At 36.4% G+C, this 24,767-nt stretch overlaps 1 protein-coding gene across 4 annotated transcripts in view; it reads right to left on the bottom strand.

Moving 5' to 3' along the window:
* PIAS1 (protein inhibitor of activated STAT 1) overlaps positions 1 to 24,767 on the bottom strand; it is a 120,363-nt gene that overhangs the window by 20,810 nt on the left and 74,786 nt on the right. For 2 of the 4 annotated variants that reach the window (XM_055088068.1, XM_055088069.1), the window contains exons 3-8: positions 22,484 to 22,568; positions 22,178 to 22,225; positions 18,848 to 18,938; positions 18,071 to 18,205; positions 11,838 to 11,894; positions 10,289 to 10,394 (exon numbers count right to left, since the gene is read on the bottom strand). In XM_055088068.1, the coding sequence (XP_054944043.1) occupies positions 10,289 to 10,394; positions 11,838 to 11,894; positions 18,071 to 18,205; positions 18,848 to 18,938; positions 22,178 to 22,225; positions 22,484 to 22,568 (522 nt within the window). The remainder of the gene's footprint in view (positions 1 to 10,288; positions 10,395 to 11,837; positions 11,895 to 18,070; positions 18,206 to 18,847; positions 18,939 to 22,177; positions 22,226 to 22,483; positions 22,569 to 24,767) is intronic. The other 2 variants (XM_007102657.3, XM_007102656.4) reach the window with 1 other exon arrangement.

Raw genomic sequence — 24,767 nt, 5'->3', positions numbered from 1 at the left:
ATATATATATATATATATATTTATTTATTTATTTATTTATTTCTGGCTGTGTTGGGTCTTCGTTTCTGTGTGAGGGTTTTCTCTAGTTGTGGCAAGCGGGGGCCACTCTTCATCGCAGTGCGCGGGCCTCTCACTGTCGCGGCCTCTCTTATTGCGGAGCACAGGCTCCAAACGTGCAGGTTGAGTAGTTGTGGCTCATGGGCCTAGTTGCTCCATGGCATGTGGGATCTTCCTAGACCAGGGCTCGAACCCGTGTCCCCTGCATTGGCAGGCAGATTCTCAACCACTGCGCCACCAGGGAAGCCCAACAAGGACCTTTATACTTCTCATGGGAAAACCTGAGACATGTTACTTCTGAAAACCTCAGAACTTTAATTAAACTTCAGCACAGAAGTGAGACTGGAAATGCCTAAACGTAATATTTTGATAATTTTAGAAGCTGTTCCACAATAACTTTAAAGTCTATATGTGTAAGGGGGCATAAGTGGAGTAGTTGTGGAGTCAATCATAGAATTTCAGAGCTGAGGCACAACTGAATGTGACAGGAAGGAAGGGAGGGAGGGAGGGAGGGAGGGAGGGAGGGAGGGAGGAAAGAAAGATACAAGAGAATGGAAAGGGGAAAAGTACTTGGGTAAGGAAGAATAATTTCAGATGTCTGTTGAACTGGTAACTATTTATAAGAACTAAGAATTCTGGGCTTCCCTGGTGGCGCAGTGGTTAAGAATCTGCCTACCAATGCAGGGGACACGGGTTCAAGCCCTGGTCCGGGAAGATCCCACATGCCGTGGGGCAACTAAGCCCGTGCGCCACATCTACTGAGCCTGCGCACCACAACTACTGAGCCCGTGTGCCACAACTACTGAAGCCCACGCGCCTAGAGCCCGTGCTCCGCCCGCACGCTGCAACTAGAGAAAGCCCGCGCGCAGCAACGAAGACCCAACACAGCCAAAAATAAATAAAAGAAAGAAAAAGCATTGAAAAAATAATCCCTGCATTCAAAAAAAAAAAAGAATTAAGAATTCTGCCTTTATTAAACTTGATGATCACAGAGTCTGGATTTTTTTGAAATGGTCCAAATCTTAGATATTCTATCCAACTGCCTCCATAAACTAGTGGATCTCAACTAAGATGCACATCAGAACTACCTATAGAGCTTTCTAACTTATAACTGCCCGCTGAACCAAAATGGGAAAGAGGGAAACTAATAAGTAATTTTTTTTTTTTTTTTTTTTTTGGGGGGAACGCGGGCCTCTCACCGCTGTGGCCTCTCCTGTCGTGGAGCACAGGCTCCGGACGCACAGGCCCAGCGGCCATGGCCCATGGGCCCAGCCGCTCCGCGGCACGTGGGATCCTCCCGGACCGGGGCACGAACCTGCGTCCCCTGCATCGGCAGGCGGATTCCCAACCATTGCGCCACCAGGGAAGCCCTAAGTAGTTTTTAAAAAGCTCCAGATGTGATTCTGATTACAGACTAAAAAGTCATTGTATGGCCTGGAAATTCAAAAATTTTACAGTCTATGTAACTCATAGGCTGTCTATCACATCTAAAAAGGCACACAGGGGCTTCCCTGGTGGCACAGTGGTTGCGCGTCCGCCTGCCGATGCAGGGGAACCGGGTTCGCGCCCCGGTCTGGGAGGATCCCACATGCCGCGGAGTGGCTGGGCCCATGAGCCATGGCCGCTGGGCCTGCGTGTCCGGAGCCTGTGCTCCGCAACGGGAGAGGCCACAACAGAAAAAAAAAAAAAAAAAAAAAAAATAAATAAATAAATAAATAAAAAGGCACACAATCCGTGGGTTTTAGTTTGGAAAATATAGTTATCATATCACTTATGCTAATTAATATTATATGTAAATTATGAAAAGTATGCTTTTGCCATTATAGACCCAATCTTACTCCAACCTTTCTTATAAAGATACATTTAACAAACAGTATCTTTTTAAAAGTGACAAACAATTGCCATACGAAACAAACATGTAAATAGAATTCTAATGTGATTACTAACCATTCTGCATGTCTTCACCAACCATTTCCTAACACCCACCATGCACACAGCAATGGGAACAGTAACTGACTTTACATTTTATCTATTTAAACTTTGAGTTAAATGAAGCAATATCATAGATCATAATATCAGCCTTATGCAAAACAAAGTTCAGTGTTAGTACTTTGAAAAAAAATGAAAAAGGAAGGGCAACCTGAGGTAGTGGTTCAGAGCACAGGATCTAGAGTCAGCCTAAGCTGTAATTCAGCCTTAGTCATTTAACTTTTCCGTGCCTCAGTTTCCTCATCTTGTAAATGGGAATAATAACAGTACCTCATAGCATTGTTGTAAGGATTAAATGAGTTAATACAAATAAAATGCTTTAAAATAACCTAACATTATACTAAATAAATATTAGTTATCGCAACTTAAAATAAAATGTGACTTGTATGTTTATTTTCTCTCAGAGGTGAAAGAATTTTCTGAAATTATTTTAGAATTAGCTTATCAATTTCTATTAAAAAAAAACTGTGCTTTTCACCTTTGCCATTATAGACTCAATCAATTCTTTCCTGTAAAGATACTTTTTAATACTTTAGGATCTTGACTGGATTGAATTTAACCTACAGATCAACTTGGAGAGAACTGACATTTCTCCAATAACAATACTGAGTGTTCTGATCCATTAACATGATGTATCTCTTCATTATTCAGGTCTTATTTTAATTACTCTCACCAATGTTTTATAGTTTTCAGCATACAAATTGTGCATATATTTTGTGTAACATATTCTTAAGTATTTCATATTTTTAAAATTCTTATTATTTGAATTTCAATTTCCAGTTGTTTACAGCTAGTAGAAATACAATTTTTATAAACTGACCATGTATTCTGCAACCGTGCTAAATTCACACATTGGCTTTAGTAGCTTTTTTGTAGATTTTTTGGGATGTTTTCTATACAATGAAGTCATTTTCAAATAAAGACAATAATTATTGTTCATTTCTAATCTGTATGCTTCTTTTTTCTTGCCTTATTGTGCTGACTAGGATCTTAAGGGCAATGCTGAACAGAGGCATTAAGAAAGATATTCTTGCCTTATTCTCAGTCTTAGGGGTGAAGTTTTTTACCATCAAATATGATGTTAGCTAAAGGCTTTTTGTAAATACCCTTTATTACAGCAGCCCCCTTCTCTCTATTTTGCTGAGTTTTATCATGAATGGATATTGAATGTGACCAACTGCTTTTTCTGAATCTATGGAGATGATCACATGATTTTTTCTTTTTTAGTTTGCTGAGATGAGAAGGTGAATTATATTGATAGATTTTTGAATATTGTATGAACCTAATATTCCTGGAACAAACTCTATTTGATCCCTATGTATTACCTTTTAATATACTGTATTTGTCAAAACAATTTTGAAAAAGAAAAATAAAGTTGGAGGACTACCTGATTTCAAGAATTATTATCAAGCTTTAGTAATGAAGACTCTGTTATTGGTATAAGGATAAATAGGTCAATGGAAGATAATGGAGTCCAGAAATAAATTCATACATCTATGGTCAATTGGTTTTTGACAAAGGTGTCAAGGTAATTAAATGAAGGAAAAATCAGTATTTTTGAGAAATGTTATGGAACAACTGGGTATCTGTATGGGGAGAAAATGAACCTCTAAAGCTTACTTTGCATCATACACAAAAATTTATTTAAAATAAATTGTAGACCTAAATCAAAGAATAAAACAATAAAACTTCTAGAAGTAAAATGTTTGTGACCTTGGGTTGGACAAAGATTTCATAGTATGCAAAAAGCACAAACTATAAAAGAAATGGAGGGAAAAGTTGAATAGACATTTCATCAAAGAAGCTATAAGGATAGCAAATAAGCACATGAAAAGATGCCTAACATCATTAGTCATTAGAAAAGTTCATATTAAAACCACAACGACATATCACCTACACAGTGACCAGAATAGCTAAAATCAAAGCAGCCTGACAATATCAACTGCTAGAGAGAATGGGGAAAAAACTCTAAATTTCAAATCTTGTTGGTAGGAATGCAAAAATGGAATATGCACTTTATAAGAAACTGCCAACCTCTTTTCTATACATTTATCGTGTGATCCAGCAATCCTAATCCTGAGTATTTACCCAAGAAAAATGAAAACCTATTTCCACAAAGCTGATATTCATATGCAAACTGCAAATGTTTTAGCAGCTTTATTCATGATAACGAAAAACTGGAAGCAATCTAAACGTCCATCAACTGATAAATGGATAACCAAATTACAGTACAGATAAATGGAACACTACTCAATAATAAAGAAGAGCAAACTACATGAATGAACCTAAAAGCATTATACTATGTGAAAGAAGCCAGAAACAAAAGGCTACATGCTGTGGGATTTCAAGTTCTGGAAAAGAAAAAACCACTGAGACAGAAATCACATCAATGGTTGTAAGAACTGGGGGTAAGGAGATGAGACAGAATGCAATGGGCCACAGGGGAACTTTCTGGGGTGAAGAATGTTACATATTTTGATTGTGGCATTTAGTTCATGATTGCATACACCTGTCAAACTCATCAAACTGTACACTTAAACAGGTGAATTTTTACTGCTTGTAAACTATACTTGAATAAACACAAACAAAATTTAAAAAAGAAGAAAGGTGGGGGGGGAATCACTATGTTAAATTTCGTAAGAAAGTGAAAAATAAAAATAAGACATCAATATTCATCCTGCTGCATCAACCAACACCAGGTACGTCTTTCAGGAGTTCAGGTTTTCTTGTGTCACTGTGAGTTGCAGCCGTGACAATATTTTACTATATGACCTATAATACAGTTACAGCTAGCCACACTTAAAATTCATCTTTGAAAATCCCTGTTGTCATGTGCTATGAGAGTTAGCCACTAGTCACATGTGGCTATATTTAAATTTAATTAAATTTAAAATTCAGTTCCTCAGTTGCACTACCACATTTCAAGTACTCAACAGACACATAGTACTAGTGGCTATCACACGGGACAATGCAGATATAGAACATTTCCATCACCACAGAGTGTTCTATTAGTGCTGTTCTAGGTTTTCAAAAAAGATTTCTATCCTTTTTAGAATTTTTTTTTTTCCAGTATGCGGGCCTCTCACTGTCGTGGCTTCTCCCGTTGCGGAGCGCAGGCTCCGGATGCGCAGGCTCATTGGCCATGGCTCACGGGCCCAGCCGCTCCGTGGCACGTGGGATCTTCCCGGACCGGGGCACGAACCCGCGTCCCCTGCATTGGCAGGCGGATTCTCAACCACTGCGCCACCAGGGAAGCCCTCCTTTTTAGAATTTTAAGGCTGGAAACAATTGAACATATTAAGTCCAGTACTTCATTTTATAAGCAAGAAAACAGAGGCACAGAGATGTGATCTTTTACTCAAGATCTCTTTTCATCAGTTTACTTAACAAAAGTCTGAGGATCTACTATGTGCCAGGCCCTGAGCTAAGCACTAGGAATTCAAAGAAAGATAAGATTAAGTTCCGGCCCAAAGGAACTCATAGTCTAGTAGAGAGCAAAGATACTTCTCTAATGTGCTGTAATGGAAACTAGCTGAAAGTCAATGCATCAACTCTGGGGGTTCTGAGATGCCTCCTGGAAAAAGTGAAATATGAAGGATAACTAGAATTTAGGCAAAGTAGGTAACAGGGAAGTTTGAGGCACAGAGAACAATACTGGCAAAGTACTGAAGAAAAGAAAAGAATTCATTATTTTTGGAGTAAAAAGAATGAGAAGAAGAATGAATACAGATGACACCGGAAAGTAATAAGCAGGTGCCACACCATGGAAAGCTATATGTTTAAGTCATGCTAACAAGTTGGAGTTTTTATCCCATTGGTGTTAGGAAGCCATGGATTGCAAAGAAATGGTAAGATTAGATCTGGATTAGATCTGTATTAATCACTTAGATTGCTACCAGAAGAGGGGCCAAGAAAGGAGAGGAATATATAATTCAAGAATAGGTTTTTAAAATAAAGGCAGGATATGAGAGCTTAAATGAGGTCAGTGATGGTAGGGAGAGAGAGAGCTCGACAGAGTTGAGAAATATTTAGGGTTTATGTCTGGTAGAACTTGGTGAGTTCAGTATATATCAGTTTCAGTATATTTCGGTGAAGACAGTTAGCTATGTGTATCTACATTTGAAATTCAGGGGAAGGTCTGGAATGAAAATATGTATTTGGGAGTTGGTGCTAATTTTTTCACTACTTGAATCTGAGGAACCAGTGGTATATTTCGGTGAAGACAGTTAGCTATGTGTATCTACATTTGAAATTCAGGGGAAGGTCTGGAATGAAAATATGTATTTGGGAGTTGGTGCTAATTTAAACCACAAGAGTAAATGTGATTATCTCTAGGGAAAGTATGTATGTCCTTGTAGAGACCAAGGACAAAAACCCAGGGAAAACAAACATTTAGGATACTACCCTTAAGAGAATCCATTGAAGGCAAGTGATTGAGAAGAAATAAGAGATGAGAATTTCAAGGAGAAAGTTGTTGGTATGAAATGCAGCAAAAATATCTAAGACATAAACTGAAAAGATTACTAAATCTGGCAATCAGATTGTCACTTGTGACATCTGCAAGAGCAGTTTCAGTGGAATGATGGGAGTTAAAAGTTCAAAATGGGTTGCAGTGAGGAGGTAGAAAGGTAAGTGTAGATGACTCTTTGAAGAAACTAGGATGAGAACAGGAGGAACACAGATCTCTATCTAGAGAGTAGCTTGCTTCTGTATTTTCTAAAGGATGAAAAAGACTCGACAGTGAAGGTTGACAGAAAGAGCCTATAGAGTGGAGGAAGGAACTGAAAATACAGGACAGATAGCAGATAAGTGAGCAGAGAGGCCTCGTAATATTGTTTCGGAGCATCTCCATCTGGATGCCTCATAGACATCTCAAATTCCAAAAGTCCAAGAGTGCACTCTGATCTTGCGCCTGCAACCGGATCTTTTCAACACCGTTTTCCATTTCAGTAAAGGGTACTACCACGTAAGCTGGTGCCTAGTAAGTAAGGAACCTAGAACTCCTCCTTCACTTCTTTTTCTTCACTTCCCACACGTAGTCACCACGTCTCCCCTTTAACACCTCTCAAACCATCAACTTCTCTCTATTTCCATACTCATTACTTTAGTTCAAGACATCATCATCTCTTATCTGTAGAACAGGTTCCTAACTGGCCTCACTACATCAGCCTAGCTCCCCTTCAATTCAGTCTTCTAAGTGAACTTTTTATTGCCCATATCTGATCGTACCACTCTGCTTAAAAATCCTTTAAGGGTTTTTTATCATCTATCTTTATATTATCTATATGAACTCACCCCATGGCTATCTCTCTGGCCACTTTCCTCCTTTGTTCTCTCCACTCCAACTCTACTGGCCTTGTCTCTTGGCATATTCTCCTCCCATCTTGGGGCTTAAGTCCTCCTCATCCTTATAATCTTGTCTTAAACATCACAGCACCAGAGAGGACTATGTTCTCTTGCTGTTACCTCCAGAGTTCCCTGTCTTTCTTCTCTGAGACACATGTCACAACTGTAATTCACTAATGACTTGTACAATCATTTAATTCTGTCTTTCCCACTGGACTGCAAACTTCTGACAAATGCAGAGACAGTATGTGTTTTGTTTAATGCTACAGTCTCCTGTGCCTGGAACACAGTAGACTCTTAATACAATTTCTTGAATGAGAAGAATAAATGAATAAAAAATTAACTTTGGGCAGGAAACGGGACATTTCCTCCTGAGATTGAAGAGAATAAATAAGGATGGGTACAAATGAAGATAAGTTGAAAAGTAGTTATGGAAGAAGTTAAGAAGTAGTTAAGGAAGAAATGGGCAATTTAGAGAAGTCACATCTTATAGCACCAATTTTCTTGCGCTGACAGTGTTGAAAGAGGGGGAATATTGTTTAAGTTTGGCCAAGGTTTAAAGTGATTGCTAAAGGGAAAAAGAAGAGGAGACAGGAACTTGACCAAGAATTAGTAAAGGACTGTTTTGTGATAGTGGTGAGGGGACAACTCTACACAAAGACGGAAACCGCAATACAAAAATCTACTAAATCAAATGAATCAGTGTGGATTTCTCTGTGAAAAGTCTAAATACCATTGACTTTATTTCAAGAATAATGTCTGATTTGACTAATAAAATTTTGCCAGTAGAATTCATTGATAAGATTAAGAATTACTTACAATGAACATATTTGTGGGTAATTTGATTCTACAAAAATATCTGAGAAACCCAACAACATTTTCTTCTGTCAAGTTGTTTCACACAATCTTTTAATTACATAATCAATTTGTTGGGTAAGTTATTTCTTTAGAGATAGCATAAAGGCAAACAATCTGTTCTTTAGTCAATTATGACAAATATTTTATTGGTAGGATCCAAATTAAAGTTTTGTTGGTTCCCCAAGCCAACAAGATAAGATACAAAGTGCCACAAAAATCCAACCCAATCTGCAACTACTCTCCACCTCCAGGATGTATTAGAGATGAAATAAACAGCTTTTGAATTAAGTAGCTTTTGCTGCTTAACTGTGGCTAACAGTGGTTTGTTCTAGTAAATAAAATAACTCTAGGCTCACCTTCCCACTCTCCCTCCAGATGGTGTCACAGCTGCAAGCGGAGAAGAGTTTACAGCTTGAGCAAAGACAGCTTGCCTTATTATTATTATGCAACATAACAGCTTCATCAGCTTTCAGCTTTATTTCTTGGTATGACCTTTTCTACACAGGCTCACACAATTCCATAATACTTTCTGACTAAATGAAATTCTAACACTATGTGGCAAATACGAAGATTCTCAGGAGAATGACCAGGAATGGAGTGTGAAAAAAGAAAAATTCTTCTCTTGTGTGTTCCTTCAAAGCAGGTGTCTGTCCCTCCTCTTCTTTCAAGATCCCCCACTCATCTCCTTGTCCTTGCCAAAAGGTGCTTCCACTCCCCTAGACCTCAAACCAGACCTCTAGCTCTCCACTGTCTATAAAGGAATGCCTACAGAGGCATTAGCCACTAGTGTGCTCCTCTTGACTCAGAATATTTTCAATTTTAAAAGGACCCTTTTAATACAGAAAAATCCTTCAATGAACTCTTAAGTGTATACTGATATTCAGAGGTAATGGGATCTTTTAATCCGGCATAGAAACAGGTTAGAAAAAGAGATAAAAGCTATGTCGCAAAGGGAAACAAGAGGAAAGGTGGTCTTACTACCTTAGTTTCTTTCTACCAGAATGTTCCTAACTACAAATCTGATAGTGGGCTTCATTAATCAACTCACATCAAGAATCCTTAAAGGGTAGCTATCGAACCCCCATCTGTAAAAGCTTTGTTCTCCAAGTGCCCATCCCCATCCCCCAATCCATCTATCTCTCACAAGGAAGAGAATAAAGGAAGAACTTGGTTCACCTCTTTGGAAAGGCCACCAATCTCTGGCCTTAACCCTCAAACACTGAGGCCAGAAGAGTCAACGTGCCCCTTACTACCTCTCCAGTTCAACTGGACAAGAGGAGCCATCTAGTTATTCCTACCTAAGAACCTAGATTTTGAAGGAGCTTTAGATATGTGGTATAAACTTCTTGTTACAGATGAAGAATAAGAGATTCAGAATACGAGTAGACTGACTTTCCAAGGCCACATAACTGGTTAAAAGCAGAACCTACTTCATTATTATATCTACCACCCCACTGACTCTCTTTTTACTTTGTTTATGCAGGGATGTTGTCATCACATATCCTTGGACATTTTTCCTGGATAAACCTTAAATATAAAATAATTCTTGTAAAATATATGCCAAGATTTCCTTTCCATCTCCTAGAATTCCTGAACATTTATTTATTTTTATGAAGCTCTGGTAAAATATTCTTCTGTATTCATGTACTGACTTTACAAAGTTGATTTTAAGATCAGTAAAATATAAATTATAAAATATACATCATGACAAAGATATTAAAACTACTCTTTTTTTTTTTTTGGCCCTGCCACATAATGTGTGGCATCTTAGTTCCCCGATGAGGGATCAAACCCATGCCCCCCACAGTGGAAGCGCAGACTCTTTAATCACTGGACTGCCAGGGAAGTCCCCCAAACTACTCTTAAGCCTTGAATTACTCTAGCTCACAAAACAAAGTTTTCAGTGTTTTAATCCACTGTGACAAGCTCTAGTAAAAAAAAAAAATAAATCCTAAAATTTCTTGAGTTGAAAAAACACTATTCTAACCTTTACCAAAATAGTTCAGCTGCATAAATAAAATAAGGTTATCATACGTACTTAAAGCTCTAGAATGATCCGGATTCCTTATTCCCTTTGCTCGTAACCTCTGAAGAAGAACTGTTGAGGACAACTGTTTTACAAGATATACTGCCATGGAATAGTTCTGGAAAAAAAAAAAAAAAGATGTAGAAAGCAAACAACATACGTAAGTAAATAGGTACATCTATTTTAATCCCAAAATGATAGGGAAAGAAAATTAGCACCTGTTTAAAACACCTACTGTGTGCCAAGCACTATCTTAGGTGTTTTCATGAATGGTAATTCATTTAATCTTAACCAAAAAGCTGCTGAGGTAATCCTATTTTTATGGATGAGGAAAGTGAAGTGTAGAAAAGTAAAAGAACTTGTTCTAATGTTGCAACTTTCAAGAGATAACGCCAGGTCTGTCATGCTTCTGTATTACCTGACTACCTATGCTTGAAGTTAATCAATTTAGGCACTTATATAAGGAACATTGTTAAAAATAAATATAAACCAAGGCCAATAAGATGTCAAAGTCATCATAAAACATATTTAGCAGGTAACAGTAGCTATTTAAAAAATTAGACTGGCATCCTAATTTATACCATTTAATCTCTCTCTATGCCTTTAACTAGTTTTGAAAAGACCCCACTTGGGCTATTATCACAACAAGCAGAGGGAATATTAAATATTTTCAAAGAGAAGCTGATGGTTTGGCAAAAGAACAGATGAATATCCATTACCAGCAGAGGGACTACCAGAGATGGTACTAGGAGAAGGGGGACAAAGAAAATAGTTTTATCAACAAGCAAAGTCAAAGTAAAGGGTACATGACTGGATAAGAGGAAGAAAAGAGGGCTGAGGCTTATGAAGGGTAAGAGAAAGATCTAAATGAGAAGGCCCACTTTCCACTTGGTGTTGGAATCAAGAGGAAGATCAAGAGATTTGGAAAGAAGCAAAAGGAAAAATAATTATTGCCATCTTCCATTTATTAGCTACATACAGTTTTACACGCACTCTTAATAAATACTATCCACTTCATTTAAACCTCAAAGAAGGCCTGTAAGAGACAGGTAGGGCAAGTATCTTTCTAAGTAAAGGACTGATAAAATGGAGGCACACAAAAATGCTTTTAATTTTAAATTTTAAAAAATATATGTAATCTGCTCATGATCATGCACCTGCCTGGTGACAAAGGCGGCACTAGAAATCAAGAGGAAAGTGTAGGGATGTCAGGACAATGGACTAATGGCCAAGGCCAGTGTAGTTCTCGATAGTTCTTGATTTCACATACCATTTGCTTTGACCCTCCTAACCTAGTCCAATGTACATTCCAACTTTCAGTTACTTTCACACTTTGGAAAATGCATCCCCCTCTTTTGGCAAGAAGAGAATATATTGTACAATACCCTCTGGAAGGTAAAATTTTCACTTAGAGTTCAGAAACCTATCCGTGTTCACATGCTACATTTTCCAGGAAAAAAATGAAGTATCAAAAAAGCTAATTTGGGAGGGACAAATTGGGAGTCTGGGATTAACATACGCATACTACTATATATAAAATAGATAATCAACAAGGACCTACTGTATAGCACAGGGAACTCTGCTCAATACTCTGCAATAACCTAAATGGGAAAAGAAGCTGAAAAAGAATGGATATATGTATATGTATAACTTGAATCACTTTGCTGTACACCTGAAACTAACATTGTAAATCAACTATACGCCAATATAAAATAAAAATTATACATTTTTAAAAGCTAATTTACTTTCATTAATAAATCCCATAATTTATTAATGAGGAACAAATAACCTTAAAATTTACTAAAATTTTAGACATACAACATACCAATCTAATATAAAACTAAAAATCTCCTTTTAGAAAAAAAATCCTTATTAACCTTTATTATCTGATTAATGGTTCAAGTATGATAGAAACTGGAGAAATGCTAATTAATGCTGTGAAATTATTATATATACTTACAGCCTGAATCTTCAGAACTAGCAATCACTCTAAGACTTTATATAAATTTTTAAGGAGAGGTCAAGTAGAAACTACAAGTTCAGTGAAAAGATATGTTCACTCTAGTTGAAACACGTAACCAGATAAGAAATAAAAAAAAAAAAAAGGAAGCAAAAAGAAGGTCAGATATTAACAAACACCACTTGTACCGATAATATGGAATTAAATTTTATATCACATGAAAGAGATTCAGCAGCAACCCCCGCCAAAACTTCAAAGTGGTATAATATCTCTCCTAGGTACATGATGTATTGTTCCTGCTAACCCTTCAAAGTACTGCTTAACTCCAACTACTGAAATATATTGCATTACACTGATGTTTTTGTCAAATGCTTTTTCAAAGTCTTCAAAATTGTCTATCAAGTTTATAGGATGTTTTCTTCATTATTAAGATATGATCTACTCATTAAGTGCCCTTTACATCAGTATCTAAATAACTTCTCTACAAACAATGACAGTTTAATAAATGCTAGATGCAGTGATTACTCTGAGGTAGGATAAGAAGTTACAACATAGTTCACTTATTCCCTTCAAGCACTGTACTAGCTCTTCTTTTTCTCTTATATTACAATTTTTTAAATTGAGCTATAATTGACATATAATATTGTGTAAGTTTAAGGTGTACATGTTGACTGCATAGAGTTATAATATATTGTAAGACGATTACCACCATAGCATTAGCTCTTCCTTTTATTTCTTTTGAAGACATAATGCTAACATTTCTCAATGGCAACTAATAATACAGAAATTAATCCCCAAAACAGTAAGAGATCCTACATGAACTATTCAGAGTATCTTCACAAGCTGAATAAAACTAGGATCAAAAACCAATCTAATAAGTTATCTTTTGGGCTTTAGAAAAGAATAATTTTCTTTCAATGTTTTATTTCAAAAAGAAGGTCTCCAACTTGTAGATCATGGTCTACACAAATCTTACCTGGGAGACCTTCAAATCACTGAAGATTACTGTTTTCTTTCTGAGGTGTGGAAGGCTTCCCATGGAAGAATATTTTCCCCTCTCCTCTAGTGCTATATATCAGCAACCACATTTCCCTCCTCTCCCACAGTTTGACTTCTTTCATAGTTCACTGTAAACACCCTGGTGTTTATACACTTTTCACACACAGACAAAACCCAAAACATCTGCAACACCCTCTTCAAAAAGGGGGACAAAAACAGGGAGCCCAAGGTACACTAGAAAAAAACATTTATAAGGATTTTAAAAACCTAATAGTGACATACTGATTAGGTAAAGAAAAAATATATAACCTCGATAGATGCAAAAAAAGGATTTTGATAAAATTCAAAATCCATTTATCTCAAAGATATACAGTAAAAAAGAGGACCATAGGATTACGTTATTGCTATAATTAAGTTCTATCAAAAATTACTAGCCATTATAATAATGTTGTGACACTAGTATTCTCATTAACATAAGGAACAAGCCAAGTATGTCCACTAGCACTCACATTACTTAACATTGCTCTGAAGGTTCTAGACAGCACAAGACAACAATAATAAGAAATTATGGCATAAGTATTAGATTATCATTATTCATATAATGATACATCTCAGACTCAAAACTGCCTATTTGGAAATACCAAGAAACCTACTAAAAAGCTATCAGAACCAATACGTGAATTTATGTACTAAGTAAATATTCAACAATAACTAGCTTTTAAATAAATCAACAATAAATACATTTTTTAGAAAGTATAACAGAAAAAGGATCTATTTACAATAGCAGTAATAATAATAAACAACACAAGAATCAATAAAAAAATATGGAAAATTTGTAAGAAGAAACCTATTAAATTACTGAGGAACATGAAAGAGGATTTGAATAAATGGAGAAACATACAGTTCCTGAAATAAGGACATTAAATACTGTAAATAAGTTAATCCTCTCTAAGTTCATATACAAATTTTAAAGCAAGCTCATTTATTCCCAGAAAGATTTGGGGGAATAATGCAGGGGAATATGTCTTACTCCATGCAATTACTTCTTCAACATTTTCACTCTCCTCAAGGCCCTGATTTCTTCTCTCACTCTCAGCAGACTTCTCTCACTTCCTATCTCACAGACTTAAGAGAATTCATCAGATCAGAACTTACCACCTCTCCAGTACCAATCATATACATGCATCCAATCCTTTTATTCCACTAAATAAAGACGTTGTCCCTCCTAGCTACAATGAGTTACTTAATGAAATTCACTATTTATTATTTTTCTCGTGTATATTTAATCTCTTCCTCCCAAGAAGATACCTGCCATCATCCTTTATACATGTTTAACACTCTCCCATTAAAGCAAACAAATAACTCTCATCTCAAATTTCCCTCCAGCTCAGCTGATCTATTTCCAAAGCTACCCTTCTATAACTCACTATCTCCACTACCTTACCTCTGTCTGGTCACAATCGGGCTTCTCCTCCCACCATCCACCAAAACAGCTCATGCTAAAGTCAACTTTATGTTTCTAATACAAAAAGTATTTTTTTAGATTTCAACATACTTGACTTCTCAACATCTGTTCAATACTGCTTACCATCTCCTTTTTTAAAAAATAAATTTTATTTTATTTTATTTACGTATTATTTTTGGCTGCACTGGGTCTTCGTTGCTGTGTGCAGGCTTTCTCTAGTTGAGTGGGGGCTACTCTTCGTTGCGGTGCGCGGGCTTCTCATTGCAGTGGCTTCTCTTGTTGCGGAGCACGGGCTTTAGTCGTGCGGGCCTCAGCAGTTGTGGCTTGCGGGCTCTAGAGCACAGGCTCCGTAATTGTGGCGCACGGGCCCAGATGCCCCGCGGCATGTGGGATCTTCCCGGACCAGGGCTCGAACCCGTGTTCCCTGCATTGGCAGGTAAATTCTTAACCACTGCACCACCAGGGAAGTCCCTGTCCTTCTTTTTTGAAACACTTCCCTTGGCTTCTCATACCCACCCCCAGTTCTGCCCCACATCTCTGGTACTATTTCCCCATGTCCTCTGCAGGTTCATTCTCTTCTATCCAGTATTAAAAGTTATAGTTCCTCAAGAATGGTAAGTCTTCAACACTCTCTTCTTTTTACTTGTTACATTTCCCCTAAACAATGTCAGCCTGCTTTTATGGCTCTAGTAACCACCAATATGCAGATGACTCATTTTCTTCTCTAGCCCAAACTTATCCTCTGAGCCTATATGCCCAATTGCCTCTTCAGAATGTCTGAAAGGCATCTCGAACTCAAAAGCTTCAAAACTGAACTCATGATTGTCTTCATGTAGTCCTCCAATACTCCTTCCTTCAAAGCAAAGCAAATCAAAACAAAACGCACCTATATTCAGTCCTTTTTCAGTGTTTCCTCTATCTCAGTAATTACCATTTACCTTGTCACTCAAGCCAGAAACCAAGGAGTCATCCTTGACCTCTCCCTTTCTCTTAGCCCCTATTTCTAATCTATCACTTAGTCCTACAGATCCACCTATTTATCTCCATCCCCAGTGCCACCACTCTAGACTAATATACTATTTCTCTCACTAACGCTTCAGCAATAGTAAGAGGTAACCTCTATGCATGACTCTGGTCTCCATTCAAGCTGTTCACCACTCTGAAGAGTGGCCTTTTCTAAACAGAAATATGGCCCTGTAAACTTTCTGCTTAAAAAGAGAATATCCTTAACATTAACATTACCTCAAAGGCCCTAAATGGTTTGGTCCTTTTTTACCTCTCTAGCTTCATCTTGTATCCTGTTCTTCCCCATTCTATGTACTCTAGCAATTCCTGCTCCCTTTCAGTTTCTTAAGAAGAACTAGGCTCACACCTGCCAGTGGACTACTCTGAATGTTGTTTTCTCTGAACCTTTCACCTAACTGATTCCTTCTACCCTTCTCTCAGCTCTTAGCTCAGTCATTACTTCCTCAGGGAAGCCCTGCCCGACCTCTCTCTAGTGCAAAGTGGCCTTCAATATACTTTAAAATCACCACACACCTCTTCTTTATATTACTTATAATACAGTTCACATTTTCGTGTGTGACTACCTGTCCCCTAGATCCTAGGCTCCAAAAGAATCAGGACTTTATTTTCTCACTATGGTACTGCCAATTTTCAGCAGAGTGCATGGGATATAGCACACATTCTATAAATTTCAAATGAATTAGTGAATAGACATGAGCTCATATCATAAAACTGTAATAATCAAAAATATTCTGAAATTGTGCCAGAAAAAGAATCCTAGGCTAAGAAACAATACAGAAAAGTTCAGAACACACAGAGGAGAAATCAAAGCAAATATATAATAATGGTGGCTTCAGAATTAGCATTTATTTAGTTAATAGTATTAGAACTGGCTATTTAAAAAATTAAATTTTTATTTCACACTACACATAAATTCACAATGGATTAAATATTTAAAGGTAAAACTAGAAACCTCAAGTCAAGAAAAAAATATAAAATATTTATATAAGATTGGGAAGGGCAGACAGACTAAACTTGATGGAGGCTGACTGGAAAGACTATAAAGAAACAAAATTGTGCAACTAGAGATTACCATACTAAGTGAAGTAAGTCAGAAAGAGAAAGACAAATGCCATATGACATCACTTATATGTAGAATCTAATATATGACACAAATGAACCTATCTATGAAATAGAAACAGAATCAGGTACATAGAGAACAGACTGGTGGTTGCCAAGGGGGAGGGCAATGGAAGAGGGTAGGAGTGGGAGTTTGGAATTAGCAAATGCAAACTGGTATATATAGGATGAATAAACAACAAGGTCCTACTGTATCGTACAGGGAACTATATTCAATATCCTGTGATAAACCATAATGGAAAAGAATATGAAAAAGAATGTATATATATGTGTATATATATATGTATAACTGAGTCACTTTGGTGTATCGCAGTAATTAACACAACTCTGTAATTCAACTATACTCAATAAAAAATAAATTTAAAAAGAAAAAAAGAAAAACAAAACTGGTTAAGATTTGGCTCCATAATAATTTAAATCTTCTACACATTAAATAAAAATAAAGGGCAATAAACTAGAAACAAACATTTGCCACATGTAAAAGAGGGTTAAATCAATATATAAAGAACTCATAAACAATAAAAACAGCAATACAGAAATAGATATTGATATGACTTTTAAATGTGAATAATCACAAACAAAATATGTCCAACCTCAATAATAATAAGAGGAGTACTAACTAAAACAATGTGGTACCACTATTTACCTATTAAAATTAGTAGAGATCTTCAAGAAAATAAAACTCAATGTTGTCCGTCGACAGGCACATGAATAAACACAAAGTCAGAGAATAAATCTGTACAACATCTTTTGGTAAGGCAATCTGCCAATGTACACAAAATTTCTTTAAATTCTGATGCTCTTTGACTCAGCAATTCCACTTCTGGGAATTTACTCTAAGGAAATTACCATGTATGTATGCAAAGTTAGAGCTACTACGATGGTCTTCAAAATGTTCTTTGAAATAGTAATGAATCAACCAAATAAATGTTCAACAACAGGGAACATCATATTGGAATATGATGTAGCCATTTAAAATCATGCAGATGAACATGAAATGACATAGGAAGATGTTTATGAAAATTACTCAGTGAAAGTTATCAGGTTATAAAACACTGGGTATGGCAAGATCCCATTTTTTTAAATGGGAACATGTTGAAAATTCATTGTGAGACAAAAATAAATCCTTCTGCAACTCATTTTATTTACATACAAGCTCAGGTAGCCATGGAGATTAACCATTCCTTATAATACAAAAATCTGGTAGAAACAAAAATTTACTTACTCTTCCAATTTCTGCAGTCCATGAAACAACAATGGTGTTTGGTACAGTTGTGGACAATCGGACAAGTGAGGTGATATTAATTGGTCGGCTGGGTCGCTTTGGTTCCACACCATTTTTAGTAGGTGGAAGATAACCCTAAGGATGAAATATAATTTATTTCTACTTACTACTTCCACAATCATTTAAACTTCCATTCCTTAAAAAAAAAAACCTACAAACTACATATGAGAAAATATGAGTATTTTCATTTAAAAGTAGAGAAGCAAACGTTTGTAAGAGTTTCCTGTATGTTTCTCTAAACAACCATACAGTCTCAGAGTAAGCCTGAGAAAAATACTGGTCGCAGAACTTAAAAATCTCTAAAATTTAAGAATCAGGTTGAATTCATAAAGAGCTTGGATAAGGACTATTTTAAAGGTGAACAACAGCAGCCCCCATTCCTCTGTTAAAGGCACAGCATTCTTCAAATCTCTACTCAACCACAAGCTTCCAGACTCACACGAATACATCTGAGGTTTTGTTGAAACAATCTCGTCTTCCCCAAATTCAGTAAAACACTAAAGCTACCACACCCAACTCCTAGACTATGTCTCCATAGCTAATGTCACAGCTGTTAATTGTACATAGTTGGTACAAGTGCTTCACTCAGTCACATGAATATATATCCAAAATAAAGATGTTTTCTTAATGAAAAAATATGATTAACAACAGCTGTGATGACTTATTTGCTAGCTATGTTGGCAATGCACTTTTTAAAAAATAGCTTTTGGGACTTACTGGAAGGCTGCAAGGTTTTGTATTCACTTTCACACAAAGATTGGGTGGGAAGTGATCTTCTTGTGGACAACTGGTTTCTGATAAACAAAACCTAAACAATAAAGGACAAGTTTAATTACCTTTATTAAAGGATGACACCACATTAATATTTTTGTTCCATAGTTAATCTAAAAGATGGTCAAACTTAATAACAACAGCAAAAAACTACTAAACCTGAATACATGAATAAATGTATTGAAATAGGTTCAAAATAAATAATTCTGTCAATGTAGAGTTTCAGTGGTCACAACTACCAACCTGTAGTTGTCTTCATAATATTTCCAGTCATTTGTTCAAGCATGTTTTTGGGGGGAGGAGGTGGGGAAGTGCTCTGTGGTTGAATAAATTTAAGAAATTTTGAATCAAAAAATTAAATTGTTTCCTCCATATAGAACTTCTCAGAGCTAGGCTAACAATAACTGTAACTTTTTAAGAGGGAAATATAAATATATAGTAGTTCCCAAATTTATCTGTGAAACATTTTTTTGGTTCTCAGCAGACTATACTGAAAATGCTAGAAGTCCATCCCCGGGATCAAGTTCTGTCCATCAAACCCAGGTACACCATTATTCCCTGAAAAGTGAAGATGCTGAATAATAACATTAATTGTATTATACCCACATGTGTTTAGAATACTATTTTAGAAACTCATGAAAACATTTATTTCTAAATTAAATGCGTTATCTTTTGGGAAAACCAAGGACAACTACATAATTTGTACATTCTCACTCCATTCTTACATAGATCAAGAAATAAATTATTAATTTGCTATTTAAGACAACTATTCTTGATTATTATACTTCCTTATTCCCAGTATAGAGCTGAGGCTCATTCCACTTTACAGAATGTTCACAGCACCTTTGAGTTACATGTTAAGAAGAATGCTATCTCTGAATTCTGTGAAATATTAATCATGCACAAACATCTTCTCTCAACATCTTGATCTGCCTGCCATGCAATCTGTGTGAGGGAGTGTCCACAAAATGGGACAATTGTCTATGTAAAATTTTATGGGTACATATAAATACATGGTCATCTTTAAGCCGGGACAATCTATAGCTTCCATTAGATTCTCAAAGGGGTTAGAGATCCATATAAAGGTTGCGAATTACTAATCTACAAAGATTTTCTCAAAATATACTTAGCAAACAGATGTCAAAGCCCACAAGATCACCTCTAAGCCCAGCAGAAGCTTCTATTACAGACCAGTTCTTTACTTTGCAACAGTAAGAGGATGCCATAAAGTTTTAAATCAATTACTCCAACGCAGAGATAAATTAGAAACATGAACCTGGCTGCCTGAAGCTACAGAAAAGCAATAATTTATATGACAAGTTGACTCCTATTCAATTAAGTAAAAAGTGAAAATCTAAATCACCCTTACAAACCAAAGAGAAAAAAAAGATTTTAAAAATGGGGAACAAGAGCAGAAAGTTTCTATATAGGAGTTCATGGTGGTGGGGAGGGGAAACAGATAAAGGAAAACAGATTAGGAATCTAATAGAGAAAATATTGATCCTAATTCTGACCAAATTGTTTTCATGTTTTAGCTGAAGACTTATAATTAGGATAGTGGGAGGTATACGCTCCCAACTTAATACACTGGGATTGCTGTAGGGGGTGAGGAGGGTGGGGATGAAAACAATTTAGTAAAATACAAAGAACCACCTAAAAATTACCAAATATAATACAAAATGGTTCTTTTTTCATCAAATTCTGGAGATAAATTTGATGGCTATGCCATTTTTAACCGTCAAGATCCCCTTAGAATCTCTGAATTGATCTTAGAAAACCTTCCTTTGGAATGTGAACCATACCTCTTGCTGCTTTAAAGAATGCATGCGTACGTTAATACTAAGGATAGTAACTAGACCTTTTGTTTTAGAACTATGGTTTTCAAACTTTATTTTAGTCTTGGGATACTCTCCTCAAATGAAAACTAACCCAGAAGTCAAACATGGAGAACGGATCAAAGCTACATTACTTTGGTTCAGAGTGTGTGTATATGTGTGTGTGTCAGGTGGGGGAATTGGGGGGGTTGCGGGAGAGAAGGTGGAATGGTAGCCAGAGGGTAGCCCCCAAACAGTGGCTCCAAGCAACAGTCTGAAAACCACTGTTTTAAAGGACAAAGTCACATATCAGTATGAACAAAATGTAAACTACTGAGGCAGGGAAGTAAAAAATATTACAGCAATATATAATTAATTATGAAGGCACCATATTTTAGTCCTTTAATTTATTCAGTCATTATCATAGTCTGCCCCTGACAGAGGAAAAAGTACTTTTTACACAGAAACACCTTTGTCAGTGCCTTCCAAAACCAAGACCTCAACCTCTCCTCTACTTTCTCAGTTTTCATCACACTATTTTTGAACCTAGATCAGAGTTTTTCACATTATTCCATGAAGCACTGAGTTGGTGCTTTCATCTCTTTTCTGATCTCCTAGTGTATTTATAATCTGTACATACAACTTAGTATCTGATTATTGAGACTGGGCTATCTGTTTGACTTATCCTTCCCACTTTATAGGGAAAACAGCTTGTTGAGGAAAACAACTGTCTTGTATTTCCTCTTCTATCCTTATTGCAACAAGAACAATGTGGAGCACTTAGGTTTACACAAGGATAGTCACTGAGTAAAAAGAACAGCATAAGATGGTTTATGTAAGCAACAAGAGAGAGACATATTAACATAAAAGATGTCTTAGATATTCTTAGAAGAAATGGGCTAAGAAAAGAAACTGAATATGGGCAGTAGCATGTTGGAAAATTTTCGTTTTCCAAATTTCGTCTTTACAAATCTATCAAGAGATGTCTCACATGGAATCTAAATTAGAGAGTACTTAAACTAATGGTTTAAAAATACAGGACAAAACAAATTAGACTATTTTGGTTCTTGTTAGTCCATGAGACACTGTAGACTTAACCTAAGTATTAGTTCTTTATCTACAATAGTTTGCCACTCATGCAGATAAGGTCTATTCTTTCATAAAACTTGGTACTTCTAAAGAGCTAACCACCATATTTAAACATATCATTAGCTGGAGCTTCTCAACCAACCAAGGGCAACCAAAATAGAGAAATATGGTTAACTATATGGCACATGACTTGCTACATTAAAATCTAACTTTGATAGTAATTAGGATGTATCATAACAGAAAAAGGTTTTCCCTCACCCAAACATCTAAACCCAATACTTTCAATATACTTACTGAAAATCAGGTAGATTTTTTAAATCTTTAAGAAATACTAACTTTTAAACTTTGGATATATACTGTAGCAACACTGTACCTTAACTGGACCTGCACTGTGAAGTCACATTTGGTCCCAGAAATATCCCTAGAAAAGACAGAGTAAGAACTACAATTACTTTAAAGATACACAGAGGAAAGCTGATTCAAAGACACTGTTAATCCAGAAAGTATTTCAAATTTATCAGAAATATTAACAGTTATTAGGGTAACTAACACTATAATAGTATTTTCAATACTAATATTTGCATGATAATAATACTCATCCAATACACTGTTTTAAAAAGTCACTTATTATAGGCAAAACTGGAGGTCAAGCTGCAAGTTACACTCGAAGACAACTTACATGGAACTACTGATTTGCTGCACTTGTTGTGGTGTCAATGCAAATGCAAAACAGGTTTCTCGAAAGCGCTGACTGTTGTCTGATGCTAAAGAAGAAAAGAATTATATTTTTAATTACCTTCAAATTCATCAATATAGAACACAACAGCAAACAAAACAAAACAAAACAAAAAAACCCAACCATTCACACACCTTTAATTAACTAGGACGGATTCTAGAGTTTAGATAACAACTCAGTTAAGACACTGAAAAATAAGATATGTGCCAAATATCTAATCATATAGACGTCTGCATCTAAAAAGCACAGTTGTGGGCTTCCCTGGTGGCGCAGTGGTTGCGCGTCTGCCTGCCGATGCAGGGGAACCGGGTTCGCGCCCCGGTCTGGGAGGGTCCCATATGCCGCGGAGCGGCTGAGGCCCGTGGGCCATCGGTGGGCCTGCGCGTCCGGAGCCTGTGCTCCGCAACGGGAGAGGCCACAGCAAAGGGAGGCCCGCATACCACAAAAAAAAAAATAAATAAATAAAAAGCACAGTTGTATAAAAACATGCTGATATTAATTTTATTTAAAATAACATAAACCCATTTAAAGATACATGGCTTCTGAGCTAAGTAACAAACATATACATACACCTTGAGATCTGCACAGGTGAGATGACAGTTGGACTTGAAGGCAAATTAAGAATTTTATCATCTCCCATCTAACTATACCATGCCAAGTTTTATACAATAAATATCATATATAGTTTCTCCTATGCTTAGATGAACTGACGTCAAAATGTGCCTGTGGTCACTATCTCAAAGGAGGTAAGGAGCTACAAGAAGGGAAGGAAGGGAATAGAGAGAAGGGAGGGAGGGAAGTGGAGGTGGGGAGAGAGAAAAGAGCAAGAGAACAGGCAGGAAAGCACAGGTCAGTGAAGACCAGGGATTCCTACAGGGCACTGCCGTGAGCAACAATATTTCTATTGGCTTTTAATACACGTTATGTCTATTTTTAAAATCAGTGGTCAATATCCCTCTTGTTCACTAATATTTCCTCAGTGCTTGGCACAAAGAAGCACTGAATGACTGTTTGTTGAATGAACAAAAGACTGAAAATTAAGAAATATCAAACTTAATTATTTAAACTGTCCTTTTCCAGGATAATTTTCTAGAACAAATGGATCACTGAAAGTTATTACCAAGGAACTCCTGGCCTGTGGGCTACTAAAACTGGTGCAGAAAAAGGAGCTGAACCCATCTCTAAAAGCGTTCAAACAAAGTATAAATGGAAGAAGTGAAAGGAAGGTTGAACTCTATCTAGATCAATGGTCTGCAAGCTCATTTGATTATTGTACCTTTCAGCAAAATAATTTAGCATATACCATGTATATGTTATGTTAAACTATTATATTGATATTGTATATGCTATAAAACACCAAAAATAGAAGTTAAAAAAGTTAAGATTTGACATAAAATTTTAGATATTTTTGTGAATTAGATTTTATGGAAAATCTCAACTTTAGAAACTTCTGTTTTACAGGTAGATATTTTTTCCTTTATCCCTATGGATTGTCTTGTGTACCCACTGAGATGCATACCCCCAACATCAGAGGTCATTGTTTCGGATGATTTGCCTGCAAGCAACACTTCCTCCAAAATTACGACCAAACACAAATGTCAAAAAGCTGTAAAAATGTATCACTATGAGAAAGAAATGCAAAAGAATACTGTTGATCTACAATTTCTTGTCAACATAGGAGTATCTTTTAAGGTCTACATTTGCTTTTCTGCTTTCTGTGATCTGGGAAGGTTTTTTCTTAAAAACTCTATCCCCAAGAAACAGTTACTAACCAGAAAGTTATCTTAATCATGAAACATCAATGTGGCAAAAGGCAGATAACCAAGGACCAGAATGTAGAAAAGCAAACAGTTTCCTCTGTCAGGCAATGAAAGTAACTTCTTTTGCTTCTTAGAGAATATGTCTCTATAAAGATTTTAGTCCAGTAGGCTTATCCTGATTTAGATTTCTGGCTCCATTCTAAAACAATGCTATTGATAAAATAATTTCCCAAGTACCAAAATTAATATTATTCTCTGGGCAAAATTTCACATTCATTTTAGAATACATGAGTACAGTAAGTTTTGGACACACACACACACGCAGATTCAGATAGAGAAGATACGACTAAACTAACAAGGCTGTTTCTTGAGCCACACATAGAAATCAGGTTTATGGGCTTCCCGGGTGGCGCAGTGGTTGAGAGTCCGCCTGCCGATGCAGGGGACACAGGCTCGTGCCCCGGTCC

The sequence above is a fragment of the Physeter macrocephalus genome, chromosome 11, assembly GCF_002837175.3.
Source record: "Physeter macrocephalus isolate SW-GA chromosome 11, ASM283717v5, whole genome shotgun sequence".
In the NCBI taxonomy this organism is placed as follows: Eukaryota; Metazoa; Chordata; class Mammalia; order Artiodactyla; family Physeteridae; genus Physeter; species Physeter macrocephalus.
The sequence above is the reverse complement of the archived record's forward strand: the minus strand, read 5'-3'. Positions and strand labels throughout refer to the sequence as shown.